This window comes from Arabidopsis lyrata, assembly GCF_000004255.2.
Source record: "Arabidopsis lyrata subsp. lyrata unplaced genomic scaffold ARALYscaffold_6, whole genome shotgun sequence".
Taxonomy (NCBI): domain Eukaryota; kingdom Viridiplantae; phylum Streptophyta; class Magnoliopsida; order Brassicales; family Brassicaceae; genus Arabidopsis; species Arabidopsis lyrata.
In genome coordinates this window covers 72,090-92,522 of record NW_003302550.1, presented here as the reverse complement: position 1 = coordinate 92,522, position 20,433 = coordinate 72,090, and the positions used below count along the sequence as shown (strand labels likewise).

The 20,433-nt window shown below is 37.2% G+C and overlaps 5 protein-coding genes across 7 annotated transcripts; 3 read left to right on the top strand and 2 right to left on the bottom strand.

Annotated features, from left to right (window-relative positions):
* Nucleotides 1–784: 784 nt before the first annotated feature.
* On the bottom strand, nt 785–1,763 carry LOC9309063. The gene has a single exon (XM_002870851.2). It carries the CDS (start codon nt 1,602–1,604, stop codon nt 957–959), a length of 648 nt encoding a protein of 215 aa, XP_002870897.2. The 5' UTR covers nt 1,605–1,763; the 3' UTR covers nt 785–956.
* A 1,363-nt stretch (nt 1,764–3,126) lies between these two features.
* LOC9309062 (prosaposin) lies at nt 3,127–4,925 on the top strand. Of its 3 annotated transcripts, none has more exons than XM_021023326.1 (6): nt 3,127–3,265; nt 3,415–3,529; nt 3,786–3,934; nt 4,016–4,216; nt 4,328–4,387; nt 4,496–4,925. In XM_021023326.1, the coding sequence occupies exons 2-6, from the start codon at nt 3,433–3,435 to the stop codon at nt 4,649–4,651; spliced, it is 663 nt and encodes a 220-aa protein (XP_020878985.1). In that variant the 5' UTR covers nt 3,127–3,265; nt 3,415–3,432; the 3' UTR covers nt 4,652–4,925. The 3 variants fall into 3 exon arrangements, with proteins under 3 accessions (XP_020878985.1, XP_020878984.1, XP_020878986.1); XM_021023325.1 differs by having other exon boundaries at nt 3,128–3,261; XM_021023327.1 differs by having other exon boundaries at nt 3,131–3,261; nt 3,792–3,934.
* Nucleotides 4,926–7,507: 2,582 nt separating this feature from the next.
* On the top strand, nt 7,508–9,784 carry LOC9306967 (CBL-interacting serine/threonine-protein kinase 15). The gene is made up of 2 exons (XM_002872947.2): nt 7,508–7,660; nt 7,959–9,784. Exon 2 carries the CDS (start codon nt 8,341–8,343, stop codon nt 9,610–9,612), a length of 1,272 nt encoding a protein of 423 aa, XP_002872993.1. The 5' UTR covers nt 7,508–7,660; nt 7,959–8,340; the 3' UTR covers nt 9,613–9,784.
* Nucleotides 9,785–11,257: 1,473 nt separating this feature from the next.
* Nucleotides 11,258–13,357, bottom strand: LOC9309061 (CBL-interacting serine/threonine-protein kinase 14). Its single transcript, XM_021022297.1, has one exon. The coding sequence runs from the start codon at nt 12,657–12,659 to the stop codon at nt 11,328–11,330; it is 1,332 nt and encodes a 443-aa protein (XP_020877956.1). The 5' UTR covers nt 12,660–13,357; the 3' UTR covers nt 11,258–11,327.
* A 3,293-nt stretch (nt 13,358–16,650) lies between these two features.
* LOC9309060 (U-box domain-containing protein 16) lies at nt 16,651–19,382 on the top strand. The gene has a single exon (XM_021022701.1). The coding sequence runs from the start codon at nt 17,195–17,197 to the stop codon at nt 19,202–19,204; it is 2,010 nt and encodes a 669-aa protein (XP_020878360.1). The 5' UTR covers nt 16,651–17,194; the 3' UTR covers nt 19,205–19,382.
* Nucleotides 19,383–20,433: the final 1,051 nt, after the last annotated feature.

Sequence of the window (20,433 nt, the reverse complement as noted above, 5' to 3'; positions counted from 1 at the left end):
GGTTCGGGGCGGGTACGGGTATTAGCTATTTACTTTATTGGGTCTTGTATTGTCGTACCCGTGGGTATAGGGTAAAACCCGATCCGAACCCGATACCCGAACGGGTACCCGATTACCCGAAATTACTTATACTTATATATATATAAAAACTTTATATATATGTAATATTTGAGCTAAATACATTTATATCCAAATATCCGAGAGTAATTACCAAAAATTAAATGCACTTATATTTATATATTTCAGACTAAATATATTTATACGCGAGATGCTTGTAAATTTTTTAAATATTTGGACAAAATTCCGGTTATTCGGATAAATTTTTGGGTGAAACTCGGATATTTGAGTAAAATTGCGGATAAAATTCGGATATTAGAGTAAAATTTTGGGTAAAATTCGGGTATTTGGTAAAATTTTGGGTATTTGGATATAAAATACCCGAACCCGATGGGTGCCCGATTTTTCCGGGTATTTAGCGGTTCTAAAAATCTAAACTCGAACCGACCCGAACCCGATTAGACCCGAACCGAAACCGAACCGATATTTTAGATTTACCCTATTGGGTCCTAAACTCCTCTACCCGAAAAACCCGTACCCGATCGGATTTTATCCGAACCCGACCCGCATACCCGAATGCCCACCCCTATACAAAAGCCAAAATGAATATTGAATAATACTCCTTAATTATCAAAGTTTTAGTCATGCACTTAAGCCAAAGTGAATGCGACAGTTACTATAATAATCTTCTCATCAATTTACGTAACTCTTGTAACTGTTCATTCCCTTATATAACAAAAAGGAAAACGTATGATATATATGATTTAGAGTTGCGTTACCGACACAAACTGATTAAATATTATAATAATAACACAATGGAACACAAAATATACTAATATATGAAAAACATTTATAAAATTAATTTAACGTTTTATTTTTTTCCATATTTTCTAGCGAAATTAGTAGATGAAACATCTGCGGATTCCGAAGCAAGAGGTGGATTGTGATCTCTGAATGGGGTAGTCAGCAGAAGAGTCAAATGATGAAAATCTTCGCATGACATTCCTTTCCGACTGAAACTTGAACAGATCGTACTCATTGTCATCGATCAACACTCTCTCCGACATAGATGGTGGTGACGATGCCGACAGTTTCTTGGCCTTGCTACTATGATCGCCCGATAACCAGAAGAGCTTGGTCGGGATTAGTGCGAGGATTTTCTTGGTGGAGTTTTTGGAACGGCGGCGGATTTGGTCACCGGAGAAAGAGAAATGAGACGGCGGAGGAGTGAGAGGTGGCAGAGTAGGTAGCTCAGAGGAGGGGTGTTTGGGTGTGCCTGGATGAGATTCCCATTCGAAAGGGACGGAACCGGCGGCTCCGTCGTAGTAGTAAATTCTAAAGGAAGGACAAGCTGATGCTCCTGTTGCCGGCGACGAAAAGCGTTGTTTGGTCGACGGTAACTTACCGGAGAAGGTGGGCGTGTCTTGCTTTCTCAGTGACAGTGAAGCTCCCCGCTCAGATCCCGCGTTTGGCATTGTTGTCTTTGGAGAGTGAGAGAGTGAGAGAGTGAGAGAGAGAGAAGGAAAGAGATCTAGAGATATGTGCATGAGACATATGGAGTCAATCTATCATGTATATATGGGTGCCTGATGTCTTTGGTACGGTTTTTACTTTTGGGCTTATTTGTTTGGCTCTGAAGTCTATAGACTATAGAAACTATACATTAAATGCAAAATGTAATAATAATAATGAAATAATAGTGCGGTTAGTTAGCTCTCATAGTTAGAACTTATAAAGATATATCTCAAAGTGTACGTGTTGGTCCAATCCTACAAAGGCAATAACCACTCGATGGATATATAAAGTCATCACAACACTACGTATTTAGACCCTTGAACACTAAGTAATGCTACCCGGTACAAAAGAAAACACTCGCATATATGTATGATGAGGAGATCTAAATACGTCACACTCATGGCAAGATATTTGTAAAGCAATCACGATTCATCCATAAGATCATTTACATTACAAACCAAATATACAATATAACTCAAACACAAACAAGCGCCCACCGGTTGATTTTATTAAGAAAGGTGTTTTGCACAAAAAAAAAAAAAAAAAAAAAAAAGGTGTGGTTATTGGAGAAAAACATTTATATATTTGGAGAGTAGGACCATTGATGAAAACAATATGAATTGAATAGTTGGGTTTTTCTGATTAAATTGGAAAACAGTATTATTATGACTAAACGAGCCACACGACCCATGCATCCTACATGTGCTCCACATACCTCCGAGCATTGCTTTCCTTAATATACATACACTGATACACCCCATGGTCGGTCCATTCTATTGCATTAATTTCTTTCAATGTCATATTCATATATACACCCTCATTAGAATATACATTTCTTCGTTATTGCGTTGCTTCAACATCCAAAAACCAAAGAAAAAAAAATCATGACCACCAACATTATTGTTACTTAGGACGACAATTGCAGATATTTACACGTACGTCTGTTTGTAGGAAAAAAACAAACTTAGTTCTCATAAAGACTGAAAGTATATTTTTGAGTTTAAATTATATTCAAGATAACAACAGTTACTATAATCGAACGATCAAGGAGTTGAGAAATTAAACTACTATAGTATGATCTTATACACAAGTCAACACACAATTACATGATGGCAAGGATGATTCGGAATAGAGCAGCAGTCTAGACCACAACACTAGGGTTAAAGCCTTAAAGATTAAACACGAAGACATATATGATAACATTTTCTTCCGTCCATTAAAAGAAAAATGAGAGGAAATAAAATTGAAGGAATTAAAAAAAAAACACATTATTAACTACGGTTTAAACAGGTCCATGACAAAATCAAAATACGGAGATGAAAATGGAACAAACAATTTTGTCCAGAGTTGTATAAATTCGTTTTATATTTTTATAGCAGATGTTACTCCATTAAAATACTAGTTAGTTTATTTGTTTGGAAAATAAAATAGGTAAAGTGTTTATATTATATATTTTCGAAGTAATTTTTAAACAACAGGCCTAAATAGATTTGAAGAAAAAGAATAAAAGAAAGGACCAATCATCATATGATTGACAAAAAAGAAGGGCCAATCATATACAAATTCTGTTACTATGGATGGAGCTAAATGAGAGGAAAAAAAAGAAGAGTTCTTATTTGGTTGCACCGAAGATCGGTTGATCTCTTTCATTAATCAGATCTAATTGACCCAATTTTCATCGGAGGCCGTGTAAGTAAGCTCTTCCTCTTCTTCTTCTTCTTCTTCATATGTATGGATTCTATGGAATTAGGATCTTTTAGCACAGATGAATTTCAACCTAAAATTGTTGACAAAATCGGAATCCCCAAATTGTCTGTTGACTTTTAAATTCGGCGATTTCAGGAGAAATCAATCATAATCATGGGCGGTAGATTCGGAGTCCTCTTCTTCCTCTTGGGGTTATTAACCTGCTGGTGGTCTTGTGACGCTAGAGACCCGATTCTTCTCCAACCCTTGGGTAAGATTTATGAAATATTTGACATACATACACGTGTGCGTGCATCCCTAGAGTCTCTCTTGCTCCTGTTTCTAATTCCCTCGTTACAATTTTTTTAAAAATTCTGTTCACTTTATTAGTTGAATCATCATCATTTGGTAGAGGATTACAAATTATAGAGATCCTAATTGTATGATTGTTTAACAAGGGGCTTCACCATATATATATATATATTCGTGTTGATCTCCTCCTATGTACATGCTTGTTTCATTTGCAGAATCAGCTCATGATGACAACCAAGTCTGTGAACTGTGTGACAAGTATGTTACGCTTGCCATTGATTACCTTCAAGACTACGACAACCAGAATGCACTCGTCGAGGCCCTTCATATCAGCTGCTCTCAGATTCCTCCTCTCAAAAAACAGGTCTTCATTGACTTCTTGGTTGTTTTTGTTTTCTCTTTCCTTTGCTCAGTGATTAGATGTTAACTCATGTGTTTGATGCAGTGTCTTTCCATGGTCGATCATTACACCCAACTTTTCTTCACACAAGTCTCTACTATCACATCAGACCAAATCTGCAAAAGGCTTAACCTCTGTCAAGCTGCGACTCCGCCCTTTGCTTCTCAAGTCCATCAAGGAAACTGCGAGGCTTGCCGCCAGACTGTCTCCGAGGTTGTCGCCAAACTCAAGGATCCTCAGACTAAGGTTTGCCACCTTCCTTCTACTATCACAAACCAACTCTGTCTCTCAAACCTTTACTAAGAATTATATACTTATATTATTATTGCTGCTCAAGATGCCTTGTGAATGTTGCAGCTGAAGATAATTCGGTTACTTCTCAAGGAATGCAAGTCGCTTAACAATTACCAGGACAAGGTAAGCTAGCTAACTAAAAAATACCCGGCAAAGCGATGTACAGATTAAGCAGAGTTTTGTGATACTTTTATCAGATAAAATAATGTGATTGTTTATGATGGTGATTAGTGCAAGAAGATGGTATTCGAGTACGGGCCTCTGATGCTTACGGATTTGGAGAAGTTTCTGGAGAAGAAAGACGTCTGCTTTATCCTCCACGTCTGTCCAGGTCCAGCCACCCACCATGGCTACATTCCTACGGTGGAGGCATTGGCAGATTCGTAAATTCGGCAACCCGGTTTTCGTGGTCATTTGATCACACACATACCATGCCATGGCATATCATCGTCGTGCTAATTTAAGTTGGTAACCAGTGGTCATGTAAAAATACTGATTGATATATAAAAACATAAATACGTGATGATTGATTCTTGTGTGATTTGAAAAGAACGTTGTCTAAAGGCCCATTGTCCATTTATGGGCTTTTTTGGCTCATTTTTACATTGCCCTTGTTGAGTAGTCTCGGATTTTCTCTAAAACGTTACGCTGTTGTTGTGTGTGTACTCTTCTCATTCATTTTCTTCTCTGAAACCAGTGAGTTGGCAAAAAGTTCGGGGCCGCCAAGCTGTTTTATGTTCCAGCCTACGTAGACGGTCCCACAAGCGAATAAATGTCAGACACGTGTATAAAGACACCATTAGAGGATATTCTTGCTTACGTGTCACCTCGTCACTGGTACATATCAATCTTTCATCAAGAAACAAATTGTATACTAATTAATAAGTCTGTTGACCGTATCTATATTCAGAATTATGTGATTCATGAACTAAAAGTGAGTGATTTGTAACCTTTTATAACACAAAAAGAACAGTGAAACAAATCCTTTTCTTGGGAAATAAAATTAAATGTGTAAATGAAAATACCGTAAAACAAACTTTAATGCTGCATATCGTATAAAATCTCTTTAGCTGGAAACTAAACCAAAGGTTAACAAAAGGAAAAGAAGAAAAAAAAAAAATTATAATATTTATATTTTTATATTAAATTTAATTTTTCAATAATATTTTTAAACATATCAAATTATATTTTAAATATAGTCATTCAAACAAAATAATTATATTTTTATAGAAGTAAATAATATAATGATTATTAATAATTTAAAAAAACATTAATTAATAGTACTATTAATTATAAATAATATATTAAAGAGACTATTATTTTTAAAACCACAATTAAACATAAATTAATTTTTAAACAACATATAAAACCATAATAAAGATATATAAATTAAACACAAAATTACATATAAAACCATGATAACATAAATTAAAATACAAATAAAAACATACAAAACCAAAATAGATAATATATGTTTTACTCTTCACTTGATGATGCGCCAAACTTTTGCCATATACTCCCTCCGTCCCACAAAGATAAAGGTTTTAGAATTTTCACATTCTTTAAGAAAAACGTTGGAATGACAATTTTAACCTCATAACACACTTATATATATACATATATATTATATATATATATATATATATGTACATATATTACTTAATTATTTTAAAATTAAATTGATGGTTTTAACTTTTAACACATACTCAAAAAAATACGTGAACTATTTAACTCGCTCGCTCTAACGCCGTGTCGGAGTCCTATTATTGTAGATGACACGATAACCAAGTGGGGGTTTGTTGATGGGCTTGGCGATAGTGCTATTCTCTCCTGTCTTCCGTTAGTAGCGGCGAGCGAGAGCGTCTTGTTTATATCCTAGTTTTAATAATTTAATGAGTAGTTGAACATTTGTAATAAAGAAAGGAATGCAAAACGTCATGTACGTTTCCTATTTATTTGAAGATTCCACCGAGAAATCAATTGTGACACCATAAATTGTGATCTAAAATTTCATTTGGAGCCAAAATCAGAATAGCCAAAAAATAAAAAATTTAGAATGGAGCCAAAACGTAAAAGTCTCCGTGGCTATATATTGTTACAAAAATTTTTTTAACGGTGGAAAACACATTATCAATGACTTCTCATAATATTGATATAAATATACCAGTTATAAATAGTGGAAAAGAATACTCTTTTGACTTGAATCAAACACCTTCAACCTCTGAAAATGACGAGAATCCAAGTGAAAGTGTCTCTTCGATGATGACTTTAAGTGTTTCAGCTCTTCATGATTCTACTATGAATCCACCAGGTATTTTTTAATTTAAATTCATAATTTTTTCTAGTACTTTATTTTATTAATAATTTAGTTGGATTATAATTTATTTTTCATATGAAATAGGGAGTATTAGGAAACGTAACATAGAATGGTGAATCATTTGTATCCTACTTTAATTAAGGGTATAATAGGTAATTTGTTTTGTATTTTACATTGGAAATATAAAACGTTTATCTTTGTGGGACAAATTTTTTTTCTAAAAACTTCATCTTTGTGGGACGGAGGGAGTAGATTTTAATTATATTGGACATTTTGTAAATAATGACAAAAGATAACACATTATTTATCAAAATATCAAAATGTTGACAAAATATCAGATTATTCATCTCAGATTTATTTTCTAATATTATAGTATTTTATTAACTAAAAATATTAATTTAAACTTAACTAATATCAATTAAAAATTATATTAATAAATAGTTTAAACTTTGGTATAATAGAACTTGATATATAGATAATTTTATTTTATAAATTGTAGAAAAATAAAAAATAAAAAATAGTAACTTATAAACTATTTAATTGATATTATAAATCTTAGAGTAATTGAATTTTAAAAAAAAATTGTTAAACCAATATAAGAGTGACATGTGTATGAGAGAGAGAATGTCTCAAAGTGTCTCAGCTTTTTTGATTAAAAAATTATTTTTTATTTATTTTTGATTTATTTTTATTATGGGTGTCTGGAGACACCATTGATGGAAGTGCTCGGAAAGATAAAAAGTGATGATAAGTTATTTAAAAGGTTGGTAGAACAACAAGTTGATTAATAGAAGAAATAAATAATTAAAATTGCAAAGACGGAAAAGATGATGACAAAAAAATGGTTCCAAAAGGTAAAACATACATTACAGGTTGGCTGGTTCCATAAAATTAGTAAAAATCCCAAAATGGCATTTTCGCAAATTCAGAGATATCATCATCGACTTGTGTTTGGCCGCCGATATAATATAAAGGAAGGGGGGCTTTCTTCTCTTTCTTCTACTTTTCTCTCTATTTTGCATATACTACTTCTCTCTTCGCTGTCCGTAGCTCTTTCGCGCAAGCCCATTGTAATTGAGGTAATTCTTCGATTTCTAAAGGATTTTGTGAATTTCGTCGATGCGATTGAGAGAGCTTTCTCCTAACAAATCTAGATTTCGATACATAAATCTGAAAAATCTCTGGTCTGTTTATTTCGTTCCTAGGTTAGATTTCGTCCCCGTCTATTATATTATAGCTCAAACGCTTTGCATCCATGTATGGATTTCTGGTGTTTAGGGGAGCAAACTAGGCTTTTATCTCTCTATGAAAATAGATACGCCATGTCTCACTACTTGTGTCATCTTTGTTTATCCCTTGTGATTCATTTATGGTCAGGTAGTGGTGAGTGTTAATCAAGAAGAAGAGTGTACGAAAGCCAGGGAATGCAGAAACATGTATTTGAAAGCTGAACACAAGTGCTCTACACCCTCCTCCTCTCAGATCCCTTCTCCCTCTGGGCCCTTGTTCTCCCTCTTCCCTCATGCGGACACCCACTTCCGCTTTCTAAACCCCTGCCTCCACACCTTCCAGCCTCCTTCTTCTCAGAATGCTAGAAAAAACGCCACTTGGAAGCATGATCTTTGCGAAGACGGTTGATCGTCTTCATTCCTCCTCCTGAGTTCCTCTACCTGTCTTTATGTTGTCTGCATTTTTTAGTTTATTCTAGGTTGGTCTTTCTATAGTCTAGTAGTAGTGCTCTAAGCTAATCAGTGAGTCAATGGAGAAGAAAGGGTCTGTGCTCATGCTCCGTTATGAGGTTGGCAAGTTTCTTGGTCAAGGTACCTTTGCTAAGGTATACCATGCTAGGAATTTGATAACTGGTGATAGTGTTGCTATTAAGGTCATCGACAAAGACAGAATCCTCAAAGTTGGCATGACCGAGCAGATTAAGCGAGAGATCTCTGTCATGAGACTCTTGAGCCATCCTAACATCGTTGAGCTCCATGAAGTCATGGCCACCAAATCTAAAATCTACTTCGTGATGGAGCACGTTAAGGGTGGTGAGCTCTTCAACAAAGTCTCAACTGGGAAGCTGAGAGAAGACGTTGCCAGAAAGTACTTTCAACAGCTTGTACGGGCTATTGACTACTGTCACAGCCGTGGAGTATGCCACAGGGACCTCAAGCCTGAGAATCTGTTGTTGGATGAGCAAGGTAATCTTAAGGTCTCTGATTTTGGTCTCAGCGCTCTTGCTGACTCTAGAAGACAAGATGGGTTGCTGCACACGACATGCGGGACCCCTGCATATGTCGCACCGGAGGTCATAAGCAGGAGAGGCTATGATGGGTTTAAAGCGGATGTGTGGTCCTGTGGAGTTATATTGTTCGTCTTGCTCGCTGGATATCTCCCTTTCCGTGATTCCAATCTCATGGAGCTGTATAAGAAGATAGGCAAAGCTGAGGTCAAGTTCCCCAACTGGCTTGCTCCGGGAGCAAAGAGACTGCTCAAGAGGATTTTTGATCCTAACCCGAACACAAGGGTATCAACTGAGAAAATAATGAAGAGCTCTTGGTTCCGTAAAGGCCTACAACTGCAAGATGAGGAGAAAGAATCAGTTGACGAAGAGACAGAAGTGGAGGTAGAGACTAGCGCAAACGCAAGTGCAGAGAAGGAAAAGAACCGGTGTAGAAACCTGAACGCATTTGAAATAATATCGCTGTCGACGGGGTTTGATCTCTCGGGGCTGTTCGAGAAGGGAGAGGAGAAGGAGGAGATGAGGTTTACATCGAACAGAGAGGCATCTGAGATAACAGAGAAGCTGGTGGAGATAGGGAAGGAGCTTAAGATGAAGGTGAGGAAGAAGGAACAAGAATGGAGGGTGACAATGTCGGCTGAGGCTACAGTGGTGGAAGCGGAGGTGTTTGAGATTGCGCCAAGCTATCACATGGTGGTGCTAAAGAAGAGCGGTGGAGATGCGGCGGAGTATAAGAGAGTCATGAAGGAGAGTATAAGACCGGCTTTGATCGACATTGTATTAGCTTGGCACTGAAACATAATCTATTCTCTTTATGTGTTTTGTTTTTCTTGTTTTTTGTTTTGCCAATGTATTTAGTTTATGTATTTTATCTCCTCAAGTCTCATCTTAAGACGTGTTTCTTGCTTTTTCGAGGTGTCAGTGTAACAATAATAATATGAGGACCAATTATATATAGCTTTGAGTTTGTGTCGGCCTCATATATAAATAGATTTTTTATCAAATAAATAAACGAAATTGTGCCTTAATGAAATAAGCCAATAGACCGACCACGCGTTTATGAAGCATTATACTGTTTTCTTATCATTTCGTATTATTGTAGTCTTTTAGATGATGTGTGATTGTGTATAAAACAAAACAAAAACAGACCATTTTTTTTTTTTTTTGTGTTAACAAAGTCAAAATTTAATAACTCAATTTACGTCTCATAATTGGTTAATGGTGTGTTTTCTTTTCATATGAGAAAAAGAATCCAATGGTAAGATTAGTGGTCATACATGGGGTTGGAAAATGACAAAATGTCATTAATTGTTGGATGATTGTGATAGGCCCGATTCGAGAAGACGACTAAAAGGGACAAAACTCATTGAATTCACGGCCTCCAGTGGACCACGCTCGGCCCATAATCGGATATACACCATACATTTATCAGTTGGTCAAATCAAAACCTTTAATCACAGATGATGATGATGAGTTCAGCAGAGTAGTATTTTTCTAAGGGTTTTGGTTAATCCGCTTCTTTTAGTGGGCCAACCAATTTTGGACTGAAGGAAAAACCACCCAATTGAAGACTCTTTTTTAATCTAACCAACATAACGTGTTCGTCAGATTTTTTGCCTTTTGTGTGTTTCCTACTTAGAAGGAATTAATTAACCCATAACAAGTTCTTGAAAAGTGTCCGATGTGATTGTGTAGAGTAAAATGGATAATATTGCACTGAAAAGGTGATATATATGTTGATTACAGTAATTATAACTGCTAAAGTTGAAATTATTGAATAATGGATTCAATGTGGATACCTTGACGAAGAAATTATTGATGAGAATTATGGGTCTATGATATTATATTATACCACAGCCACATGCGATAGGATTAAATAAAGGCCACCAGCTATATCAATTTTAATACTAGTATATATACTCACAATGACGTGATAAGGACAACCTCTTACTTATCAAATAGGTGAAAGTAGATCAGTTTGTTCATGGCTCAAATCTGGACAGTTGGCTTTTTACATGTAATGACATTTTACATGCAATCTCCCATCGGAAAATTTTCTTTTCTTTTTTTTTAAAAAGGTGAATGTGTTTTTTTCATACGAGAAGATGACTGTGTTTTATGAGTTGTTAAAAATTACATACATACATATATGTAATGTTTAATCAATTGGTGTTCCATTTCCATATTGAATAGCTAATCCTAAATTAATGGTCAAGGCATTAAAGAAAGAGTGTCTTGTACACATAGCATCCGCGATACGTATTAGTGGCCATTTAAAACAAGTAATACATTTTTTTTCTTCATTTATATAAATTAGTTATAATTACATAAAGAAGAAGATACATACTACTTGCCAACTGAAATTTTAAGATTTGTCGAGAAATTTCCTGAATAATTAATTATGTCAGAGATATTCTCCGGGTAAAAAAAAAAAAAAAACAATTACAGATAACCCGGGATATATATTTTTTTAATTATTATGGGGATAATTATTTTGACAGATACCTAAACTACGACGTCGTATTTACTAGAGATGGTTCATGAGTGTCCGTCTGGTCTGGTTCGTGCACAAGCTCGACGAAGAAAGGCCTGAGTGCATCTGTCCATAGATCTCGTCCAGATGCAGCGGCTCTTTGCCTCTTCCTCACCTCTATCATAACCAGCTCGTCCGTTAGCTGGTTTATCTCGACCACCATCGCGAAATTACCTTTTTGCCCTTCAATCTTCATCCCCCACGCCTCCTTCTTCGCCACCGTCAGATTCTCCGCCGCCACGATCTCTTCCAGCTTCTCCACCACCCTCTCCGCCGTCCACGCCGACACGAACCTCTCCACTCGGTCGTACTTCCTAGCGTCGCCGAACAGACCGGAGAGATTGAATCCTGGGGATCCTGAGATGATGTCGAATGCGTTCATCCTCCTTGCTCCCATCTCGCCGTCGATATCGTCCGCCGGGAGTTTCATATCGGAGTCCTCGAGGTGGAATTTTGACATCCGATCGTCGTAGCCCTGTTTGAACCATGGATCGTGGATGATCTCTTCGATAGTGATCCTCGTCTGCGGATTGGTGTCGAGAAGCCGAGTCAGAAGTCGCCGGAGATCCGGTGAGGTCCACTTGGGAATGCGAAACTCTCCCTTGTAGATTTTCCGGTACATGACCATGAGGTTATGGTCGTTGAAAGGCAGATAACCGGCGTTGAGAACAAACAATATGATTCCGCATGACCAGATGTCGATTTTAGCACCGTCGTAGCCTTTCTTCGCCAGAACCTCCGGCGCCACGTATGCCGGGGTACCACAGAGGGTGTGGAGGAGGCCGTCGGGTCGGATCTGATCGGTAAGAGCGCTGAGTCCGAAATCAGAGATCTTCAAATCGAGCTTCTCGTCGAGGAGGAGATTCTCAGGTTTGAGGTCACGGTGAAAGATGCCGCGGGAGTGGCAGTATCCGACGGCGGAGATGAGCTGCTGGAAATAGCGACGGCTGAGATCCTCGCAGAACCTGCCCTTGGAGACTTTGGCGAAGAGCTCACCGCCTTTGGCGAATTCCATGACGAAGAAGATCTTGGATTTGGTGGCGAGGACCTCGAACAGGCGCACGATATAAGGGTGGCGGAGACGGTGCATGATAGCGATCTCCCTCTGAATGTTGCCATTGAGTCCTCCTTTCTGCAGCCGTAGCTTGCTCACCACTTTGATCGCAACGCTCTGACCCGTCGCTGTGTTCCTCCCGTGGTACACTTTCGCGAAGGCGCCGCATCCCACCAATTTGCCGACCTCGTACTTGCCGAAGAGCTGTCCACGGCGGTTCTCCGGCGGGAATTCCACCGTGTCAGAATCTACCATTAAAACAGAATCTGCAAGGTCAATTACGGTACCCAGAAAATGAGCTCAGCGTAAACATAGCGAATGAATCAACGCCGTAGAAAAAGTCTGAGAGAGAGAGAGAGAGAGTGTGTGTTTGTATATTAATAGAAGAAGCGAAAGGAAAAACTAATAGTTTGAACAAGTAAAAGATATGAACAAAAGTAACAGATATTTTTTAGAGATCCGTTACTGGGATCTTCTTTTTAACAGAGAAAACAAAAGAGAGAGAGACAGATAGACAAATTGGGATTCGGATAAGAGATAAGCCAAGCTCTGTATCGAGTTGTTACATATATATTAGGAAGGGCTGGCCCTGTCTTGAGGTAGGAGATGAGGGTATTTCTGTCAATTAATCAGATTCTTTTTCCCTTTTTTTCTTCTTATTTTTTCCTTGTAAACGACGTGGGAGATTTTCTGTTTTTTTTTTAAATATTTTTTTCATATAAAAAAAGAAGAAGATGTGGACAAGAAGTTGAATTACAACCATACAGGTGTCCCGTGGCTGTTGTCGTGTTGATTTGGTATCTCCGAGGGTTTTGGCTGTAGAATGAATGATATACCTATTTCACATGTATATTCGTCGTATCTTCGGCTAATATTACTCCGTATTAATTATTCTTACAAGGAGAACATAACATGTTTCTTCAGATATTGTTGAATATTAGTAGTATTATATGGTCAACTCAAAACGGTGAATTGTTCTTTGGACTATAGCCGAACAAACTCCAGTTATTCCAGCTCAATTCATTTGATCACTGCTTGTTTTAGTCATCAATCGTGATTAAGAACATCCAAAGTCCCTTAGTTCACGTCCTAGAATCACTGTTATTTCCTAATCTTCCTCTTAATCCTACCTTCATTCTTTATCATGATTCTTATGTTTATTTTCCCACTCCATCACCGTCCCAAAAAACTTGAATCATTTTTTATTTATTCATCAAATTTAACCAATACTTGGGAAAATATGTTTCATGCTGTGGTTAAAGTTTAATACCAAAAAAAAAAAAAAGATAAAATTTATAGTGTCAATTTTTATAGAAAAGCTACCACGTGATCTACTCACCGCATACACGGCGTCGACCAAAATATAATCAATTTTAATTCTTTTTGTAATTTATCCAAAAAACACACAAACTTTCAAAAATTAGTACTATTATACATAAAACCAAATCAACAGCTTTTTAATATTTACAAATACACTAAAAGACATGTACGGGGATCGAAAAAAAAAAAAAAAAAAACAAATCACCGCGTGAATAATATGTACGAAAGATTTCATTTGATTTTTTTGTTCCTGCTGCTATTTCAGAGAAGCTTCTTTCGGAAAAAAAAAAAAAAAGAAAGAAAGAAAGAAGCTCCTTTTTTTTTTTTTTAAGAAGCTCGTTAAATAATAATGAAATCAAGGTTCTGTCAATAAAAATGGAAAATTATATAATTGCCCCTTTTCTTTCGTTGGTTCGAAAGGTTGTTCCAATCAAAATATCTACTGATTTGAATACATTATTAATTTAGCTTGTTATTTTCTATTCCATGCAAGATTAATATGACCAAAATTGTAACCCATTTTACGACAAAAGTTAACGATATAACAATATCGTTATGGTTGTAACAATATATAATATATGAATTCAACATAAATAACTTGACCTCTTCAAAAAAAGGGAAAAATAATATAACTTTTGAAGTAATTAATAAAATAAAACATAAATAAAAATAATTTTTAAAATGGAATATACGAGGTCCACGTTATAAACACACGTAAATCAAGAATAAAGAATAAACGAGGGCTGCAAGAGGAAAAATAAATGGGTTTTGCGCAGAAGAAAGAAACATACGATAACATAATTGATATCTCCAGTAAGCATTGTCTGACGTTTATAAATGGTCCGGCGACTATATAATTCACATTGATTCAACATCTAATTATAGTATTTGTCCGTTCACGACACGATATGTATTACCAATTCGTTTGTTAAACTTTATTTCTGGTAACATGGATTTACTCCTTTCGTTTCACCATAAAGATCAATTACAAACACTTAACGTTCAAAAGACAACATTTTTTTTCTTTCTCAATCTTAATAGACACACTCTTATGTCAATATTCAAGTGCAAGAAATACTAGTATAAAACTAACTAATGCTTATATCATATGTTTGGTCTGACAATACCCTGATGTTGAAATCTCTTCAATATTCTAGTTCTTATGAATCATTTTCATACATATTTAATTTTTTTAATACACATATACTCGTTGAAATAATTTTTATGGACTTTAAAAATTATGTTGAGTATGTGGAGTGAGTCAGCATAAGTCGTGATGATGTACATATTTAACTAATTTAATGTTTTTTTTTTTTAATCATATAGTTTATGGTCATCGCGTGATATTACAAATCAGATGACAAGACTGAAGGCTCACGACCTCACTGCTCGTGAGATTGCTTTTTGTTGACCAACAAAATAAGTGTATTAGTGAATTAGAATTATCATACGCAACGAAGTCGTGAACGTGAATATTGCAATACATAATAAAGAAATTAGTCGAAGTTGATTCTATTTTTTCTCATGTAAGCTCTTTAATACCGGACTGGTTTTCTCCCGTAGAAAACCGCCTATTTCTAGCTTAAATTGATGACTTTATTTTGCTGTCAAAAAAAAAAAAATTAGTCGAAGTTAAATCTATACAACAACCCATAAATGACAATATATCAAGGAACGCAAAGATAATACTATATTTATGGAATTCCAGCAGAAAAAAAGAAATCTTGGCTTCAAAATATAACTGTGAAAGTTGTTGATTTAATCCTACAGGTTCATTGATCCATCACTAGCTAGTATTGTCAAATGTTGATTGTAGATAAAAAAAAAACAAAAAAAAAGATTATAAACCAATAACCCAAACTTTCCTGGGTTTGAAAAAATAAATAATGGAACAACGTGATTATGCAGCACTCACTGAATAATCTATAGAACTCTGATGATGTAATCATTGATCAAACCCAATCACTACACTACTACAGTGATTTTAAAACATGTTTAAGGTAATACCAACTTCTTTAACAACAAATTAGTAGTAGTGTTTAAAGATCAAACACAAATTGGCTCCGTTACAAGACATTTAGCTGCAGTATCAACAACACAAAATCATATTATCCCTCAGAAAGCCCAATAAGTGCTTTGGCAGTTCATCTATATACATTAATAAATGCCCAAATGCTTTTTCTTGTATATTAGCCCTTCCGACGGAACTACTGATCTCATAAGAAAGCCCAATTTTATTCTATTGGCCCAAATCCTTTGCTTGTTTTTTTTTTTGGGTCCGAGATAGAATATAAACTATTTGGGATGAGAGTTGATTGATATAAAAAAGCAAAATATATACACTGGCACTTGGAAGACAAAATTACAATAATTAATCCAAATTTAGTTATGCTTAGTCTGTGCATTAAGGCATTGCGTATGAGTGGTGCCATTGCAATCCATATAAGCTATATTATATTGTTTCTCAAATTAAATAGATACCCAATAGCCAATATATTAATTTGACACTGAGAATTGCGTGATGATTCTTGATTTGTTTTGTGGATCTTTTCTTGTGGTTGACAACAACAACAACAAAAAATAAAAATAAGAAGAAGATATTATTTTGTTGAAATGAAATTTATATAAATCTAAACAATAACCTTTTTATTTAAATTCCAAACAGAATATTTTAAAAATGCAAACATCTCAGAAATTGCTTTAAAGGGAAACTAATTGTTTATTATAATAAAGGAAAGCTAACTTTGGTGGTAATGGAAACATTTCGTTATATAATTGTTTATGTGCTAGTTTTGAATAATTCATCCAAAAAGTAGAGAGAGCCAGCACAGCAGCAGATTCAATTATAATTTATATTAAAAATATATAGAATGATTAGTTATGGAGTAATTTAAATATTTGAAAGAAACGAAGACGAGATCAATTCTCTCTAACAAACTTGTACCAACTGTTGCATTCTTATGTCATAAAAATGAAGACCTTATCTTTTCATTATTCTTACATTTCTTAAATATATTGTAATCAGTGTTGCTCGACAACTCTCACGAGGCGTGTGTTGTTCTTGAAAATGTAATTAAGGAAGAAAATCCAAAAGCAGTCATTAGAAAAATAAAATTGGTTTAAATAAAAAATTAGCATAAAAAAATAGAAGAGAAAAAGTCAAAGAGAAGGAATGTTTGACCTCTTGCCTCTGGGGCTCCTCTGTAATCTATAAGGCGGCTTTGTCCTCTGTGCGACTGACTGACTTCTTCTGACGGCTCCGTCCACCGTCGTCTCTTCTTCCGTTACGACTTTTTCTTTTAATCAAAATTATTTTAATCAAAAAAGAAAAGTGAAACGAAGCCAGCTCCTCCTCCTCTCTGCGTAAACCAACTACAACAAGAGGCCTTAAACTCTCTTTCTTTCTTTCTTTCTTTCTTTTCTCTTTTCCATTCCTAACCAAACAAAAGTCCTTTCTTTCTTCCTTCCTCATGGCTGTTACTCTTGATTCTGCTTTTCCGGCGAGAAAACGTCGGCCTTTGGTGGTCGATTCCCCCAAGCTTTCTGATGCCAAACTAACTCGGTCTCTGTTCCTGGCCTCTCATGAGATTGCTTCTATGCAGCCTCTCCGCTTCATCCTCCGACCCAATTCTCTCTCCCTCATTCGCAAAGTCAAGATACTAGCTTCCGTCTTCGATGAGCTTCTTCTCCGCTCCCAGCTGCTCGTCTACTCTCAATCCGCTCAGCTCTGCTTCGAGGAAATGCAAATCGTTATGCAACGTATCAAGTCTTTGATCGATGACTGCTCTCGTGTTAGCAAACTCTGGTTACTCTTGCAGATCGATATCGTTGCCTTCAACTTTCACGAGCTTCTCACCGATTTGTCCACCGTTCTTGACATTTTACCGGTCCATGAATTTGACTTAAGCAACGACGCCCAAGATCTCATCTCTCTCCTTAGAAAACAATGCTCCGACTCTGTTCAGTTCGTCGATGCCCGCGACCATGCTCTCCGTCGTAAAGTCACCGATACAATCGCCGGCATCAAGCACCAGATCTCACCGGATCACTCTAGTCTTATCGAGATTTTCAACGACCTTGGTTTCACCGATTCTGCTAGTTTGACCGACGAAATCCAGAGACTGGAGGACGAAATTCAGGATCAGATCGACGACAGATCCAAATCCGCAGCCGCTTCTCTCATCGGTCTCGTGCGTTACTCTAAGTGCGTCTTATACGGTCCCTCTACGCCGGCTCCCGATTTCCGCCGCCACCAATCCTTATCAGACGCAAACATCCCGGCGGATTTCCGGTGTCCGATCACCCTCGAGCTTATGCGGGATCCGGTGGTCGTCTCCACCGGTCAAACATACGATCGTGAGTCGATCGATCTATGGATCCAATCGGGGCACAACACGTGCCCGAAAACAGGTCAAGTCCTCAAACACACCAGCCTCATACCAAACCGTGCCTTGAAGAACCTGATCGTTTTGTGGTGCCGCGATCAGAAGATACCCTTCGAGCTATACGGTGACGGCGGCGGAGAACCTGCGCCGTGCAAGGAGGCGGTCGAGTTTACGAAGATGATAGTTTCGTTTCTTATCGAGAAGCTCTCCTTGGCAGATTCTAACGGTGTCGTTTTTGAGCTCCGAGCGCTCGCCAAGTCAGATACGGTGGCCCGAGCATGCATAGCCGAGGCTGGAGCCATACCGAAGCTGGTACGCTTTCTAGCCACGGAGTGCCCGAGCCTTCAGATAAACGCCGTTACCACGATCCTAAACCTCTCCATCCTGGAACAGAACAAAACGAGGATCATGGAAACTGACGGAGCTCTAAACGGCGTCATCGAGGTTCTTCGTTCGGGCGCCACGTGGGAGGCTAAGGCTAACGCCGCAGCGACTCTGTTCAGTTTGGCGGGCGTCTCGGCCTACCGAAGAAGACTCGGGAGAAAAGCACGTGTCGTAAGCGGGTTGGTTGATTTGGCTAAGCAGGGCCCCACCAGCTCTAAGAGAGACGCGCTCGTGGCGATCCTGAACCTGGTGGCTGAGAGAGAGAACGTGGGGAGGTTCGTTGAAGCTGGGGTAATGGAAGCCGCCGGAGATGCATTCCAGGAGCTACCGGAGGAAGCGGTGGCTGTCGTGGAGGCGGTGGTCAGGAGGGGAGGACTCATGGCGGTTTCAGCTGCTTTCAGTTTGATACGGCTTTTGGGGGAGGTGATGAGGGAAGGAGCGGACACCACAAGGGAGAGCGCGGCGGCGACGCTGGTCACGATGTGTCGGAAAGGGGGGTCGGAGCTAGTGGCGGAGATGGCGGCGATTCCAGGGATAGAGAGGGTTATATGGGAGATGATAGGAGCTGGAACGGCCAGGGGAGGGAGGAAAGCGGCGTCGTTGATGAGATATCTAAGACGGTGGGCAGCCGGAGATACACATGACACGGCGGCGGAGACGCAGAGCATTGTAGTGCCAACGCCAAGTAGGATTTTTAGTCCAGTTTTATGATTTTTTTATTTTTCCCTCCTCTTCTGTGTGAAGGTTCAAAGGTTCAAAGATTTTTTTTTTTTTGGATGATTTGGAAAGAAAGTGATTCTTTTACAAAGAATTAAAAGCTGCTGCAATTGTAAATGTAATTCGAGAAAGAAAAAGAAAAACGAGAGTTCCTTCTAGATGAACTTCTTTACACAGTGTTATGATGCTTGTTATTTACTTATCTCTCATAGCTCATAGTCAAATGTTTTAACCGGAATTAATAAAAAATCTTGAAAGCGTATTAGAGTTTATCATATACTATGTGTGATGGGTAAAAGACAAAAGAATTGGCACAAAATTTCAACAGAAAAGACACAGCAAATCCGAATCAATTACGAATAAAAGACTTATTTTGATGGCTTTTATAGAATTTGCCATTTTATCAAAAAAATTTGAAAATTGCCATTTCTTGTAAACAAAAACACAAATTTACACTTAATGCACACAAGCATGTTCCAAAAGGAGTGACAATGATTGCAAATAGCAACAATTTTTCTTTCTAGTCTCTTTTTTTTCTTAACGTTTTTGGGTCTTTCAAAGCATTAAAATATCTTCTTCTTCTTTTTTTATTCCTCTTTTGTTTAACGGTTCATTTTACTACATAACCAGAAAACACATATGAGGAAAGAAGCAAGGGAGTTGAGAATTCATGAAACAGAGTGAGAGACATGAAATATGTTGAAACCAAAGAGTGAGGTTAGAGTTTGTCATCGAACCAGAGCTAGCAGCGGCTACCATTACCAACTGTATATCTGAAATAACTCTAGCTATACATTTGTTTAGAGATCTAACTACCGAAATTATCAGACGAGAAGATTTTTTCTATATGGTCCCCATTCTTTTGTCCTTTCCTTCTCCATTAATTATATGATGAGTAGTACTAGATGTTCAAAGGAAAAGCGGATCTGAATTAATTTCTTACAACCATGAGAAAACCATGGCAGAAATACATAGAAATGTAACTTGGTGTAATAATAAATCCATGAATATGTTGGAAAGAGGGTTTAGCGTCCGCCCTTTGAAACTAAGATGGTAAATTGGTGTTTCGATCTTTATTATTATTATTTTTGGTTTCAATTTGACAGATTGTTTCTTTAGTTAGAGTAAAAAAATTAAGGAAGAGGATATAAGAGATTAAGAGGTGCTATCGTTTCGTGAAACTATTTGGGCCAATCAACATAAGGCCCATTTTAAAATTTTGT

What these genes read in the sequence shown, in the direction of transcription:
- LOC9309062 (XM_021023326.1), top strand. Translation starts at nt 3,433, where the DNA reads ATGGGCGGTAGATTCGGAGTCCTCTTCTTCCTCTTGGGGTTATTAACC. An exon ending in GATTCTTCTCCAACCCTTGG is followed by an intron (nt 3,530 to 3,785) that starts GTAAGATTTATG and finishes TTTCATTTGCAG; the next exon opens with AATCAGCTCATGATGACAAC. An exon ending in TTAACAATTACCAGGACAAG is followed by an intron (nt 4,388 to 4,495) that starts GTAAGCTAGCTA and finishes GATGGTGATTAG; the next exon opens with TGCAAGAAGATGGTATTCGA.
- LOC9306967 (XM_002872947.2), top strand. Translation starts at nt 8,341, where the DNA reads ATGGAGAAGAAAGGGTCTGTGCTCATGCTCCGTTATGAGGTTGGCAAG.
- LOC9309060 (XM_021022701.1), top strand. Translation starts at nt 17,195, where the DNA reads ATGGCTGTTACTCTTGATTCTGCTTTTCCGGCGAGAAAACGTCGGCCT.
- LOC9309063 (XM_002870851.2), bottom strand. Translation starts at nt 1,604, where the DNA reads ATGCACATATCTCTAGATCTCTTTCCTTCTCTCTCTCTCACTCTCTCA.
- LOC9309061 (XM_021022297.1), bottom strand. Translation starts at nt 12,659, where the DNA reads ATGGTAGATTCTGACACGGTGGAATTCCCGCCGGAGAACCGCCGTGGA.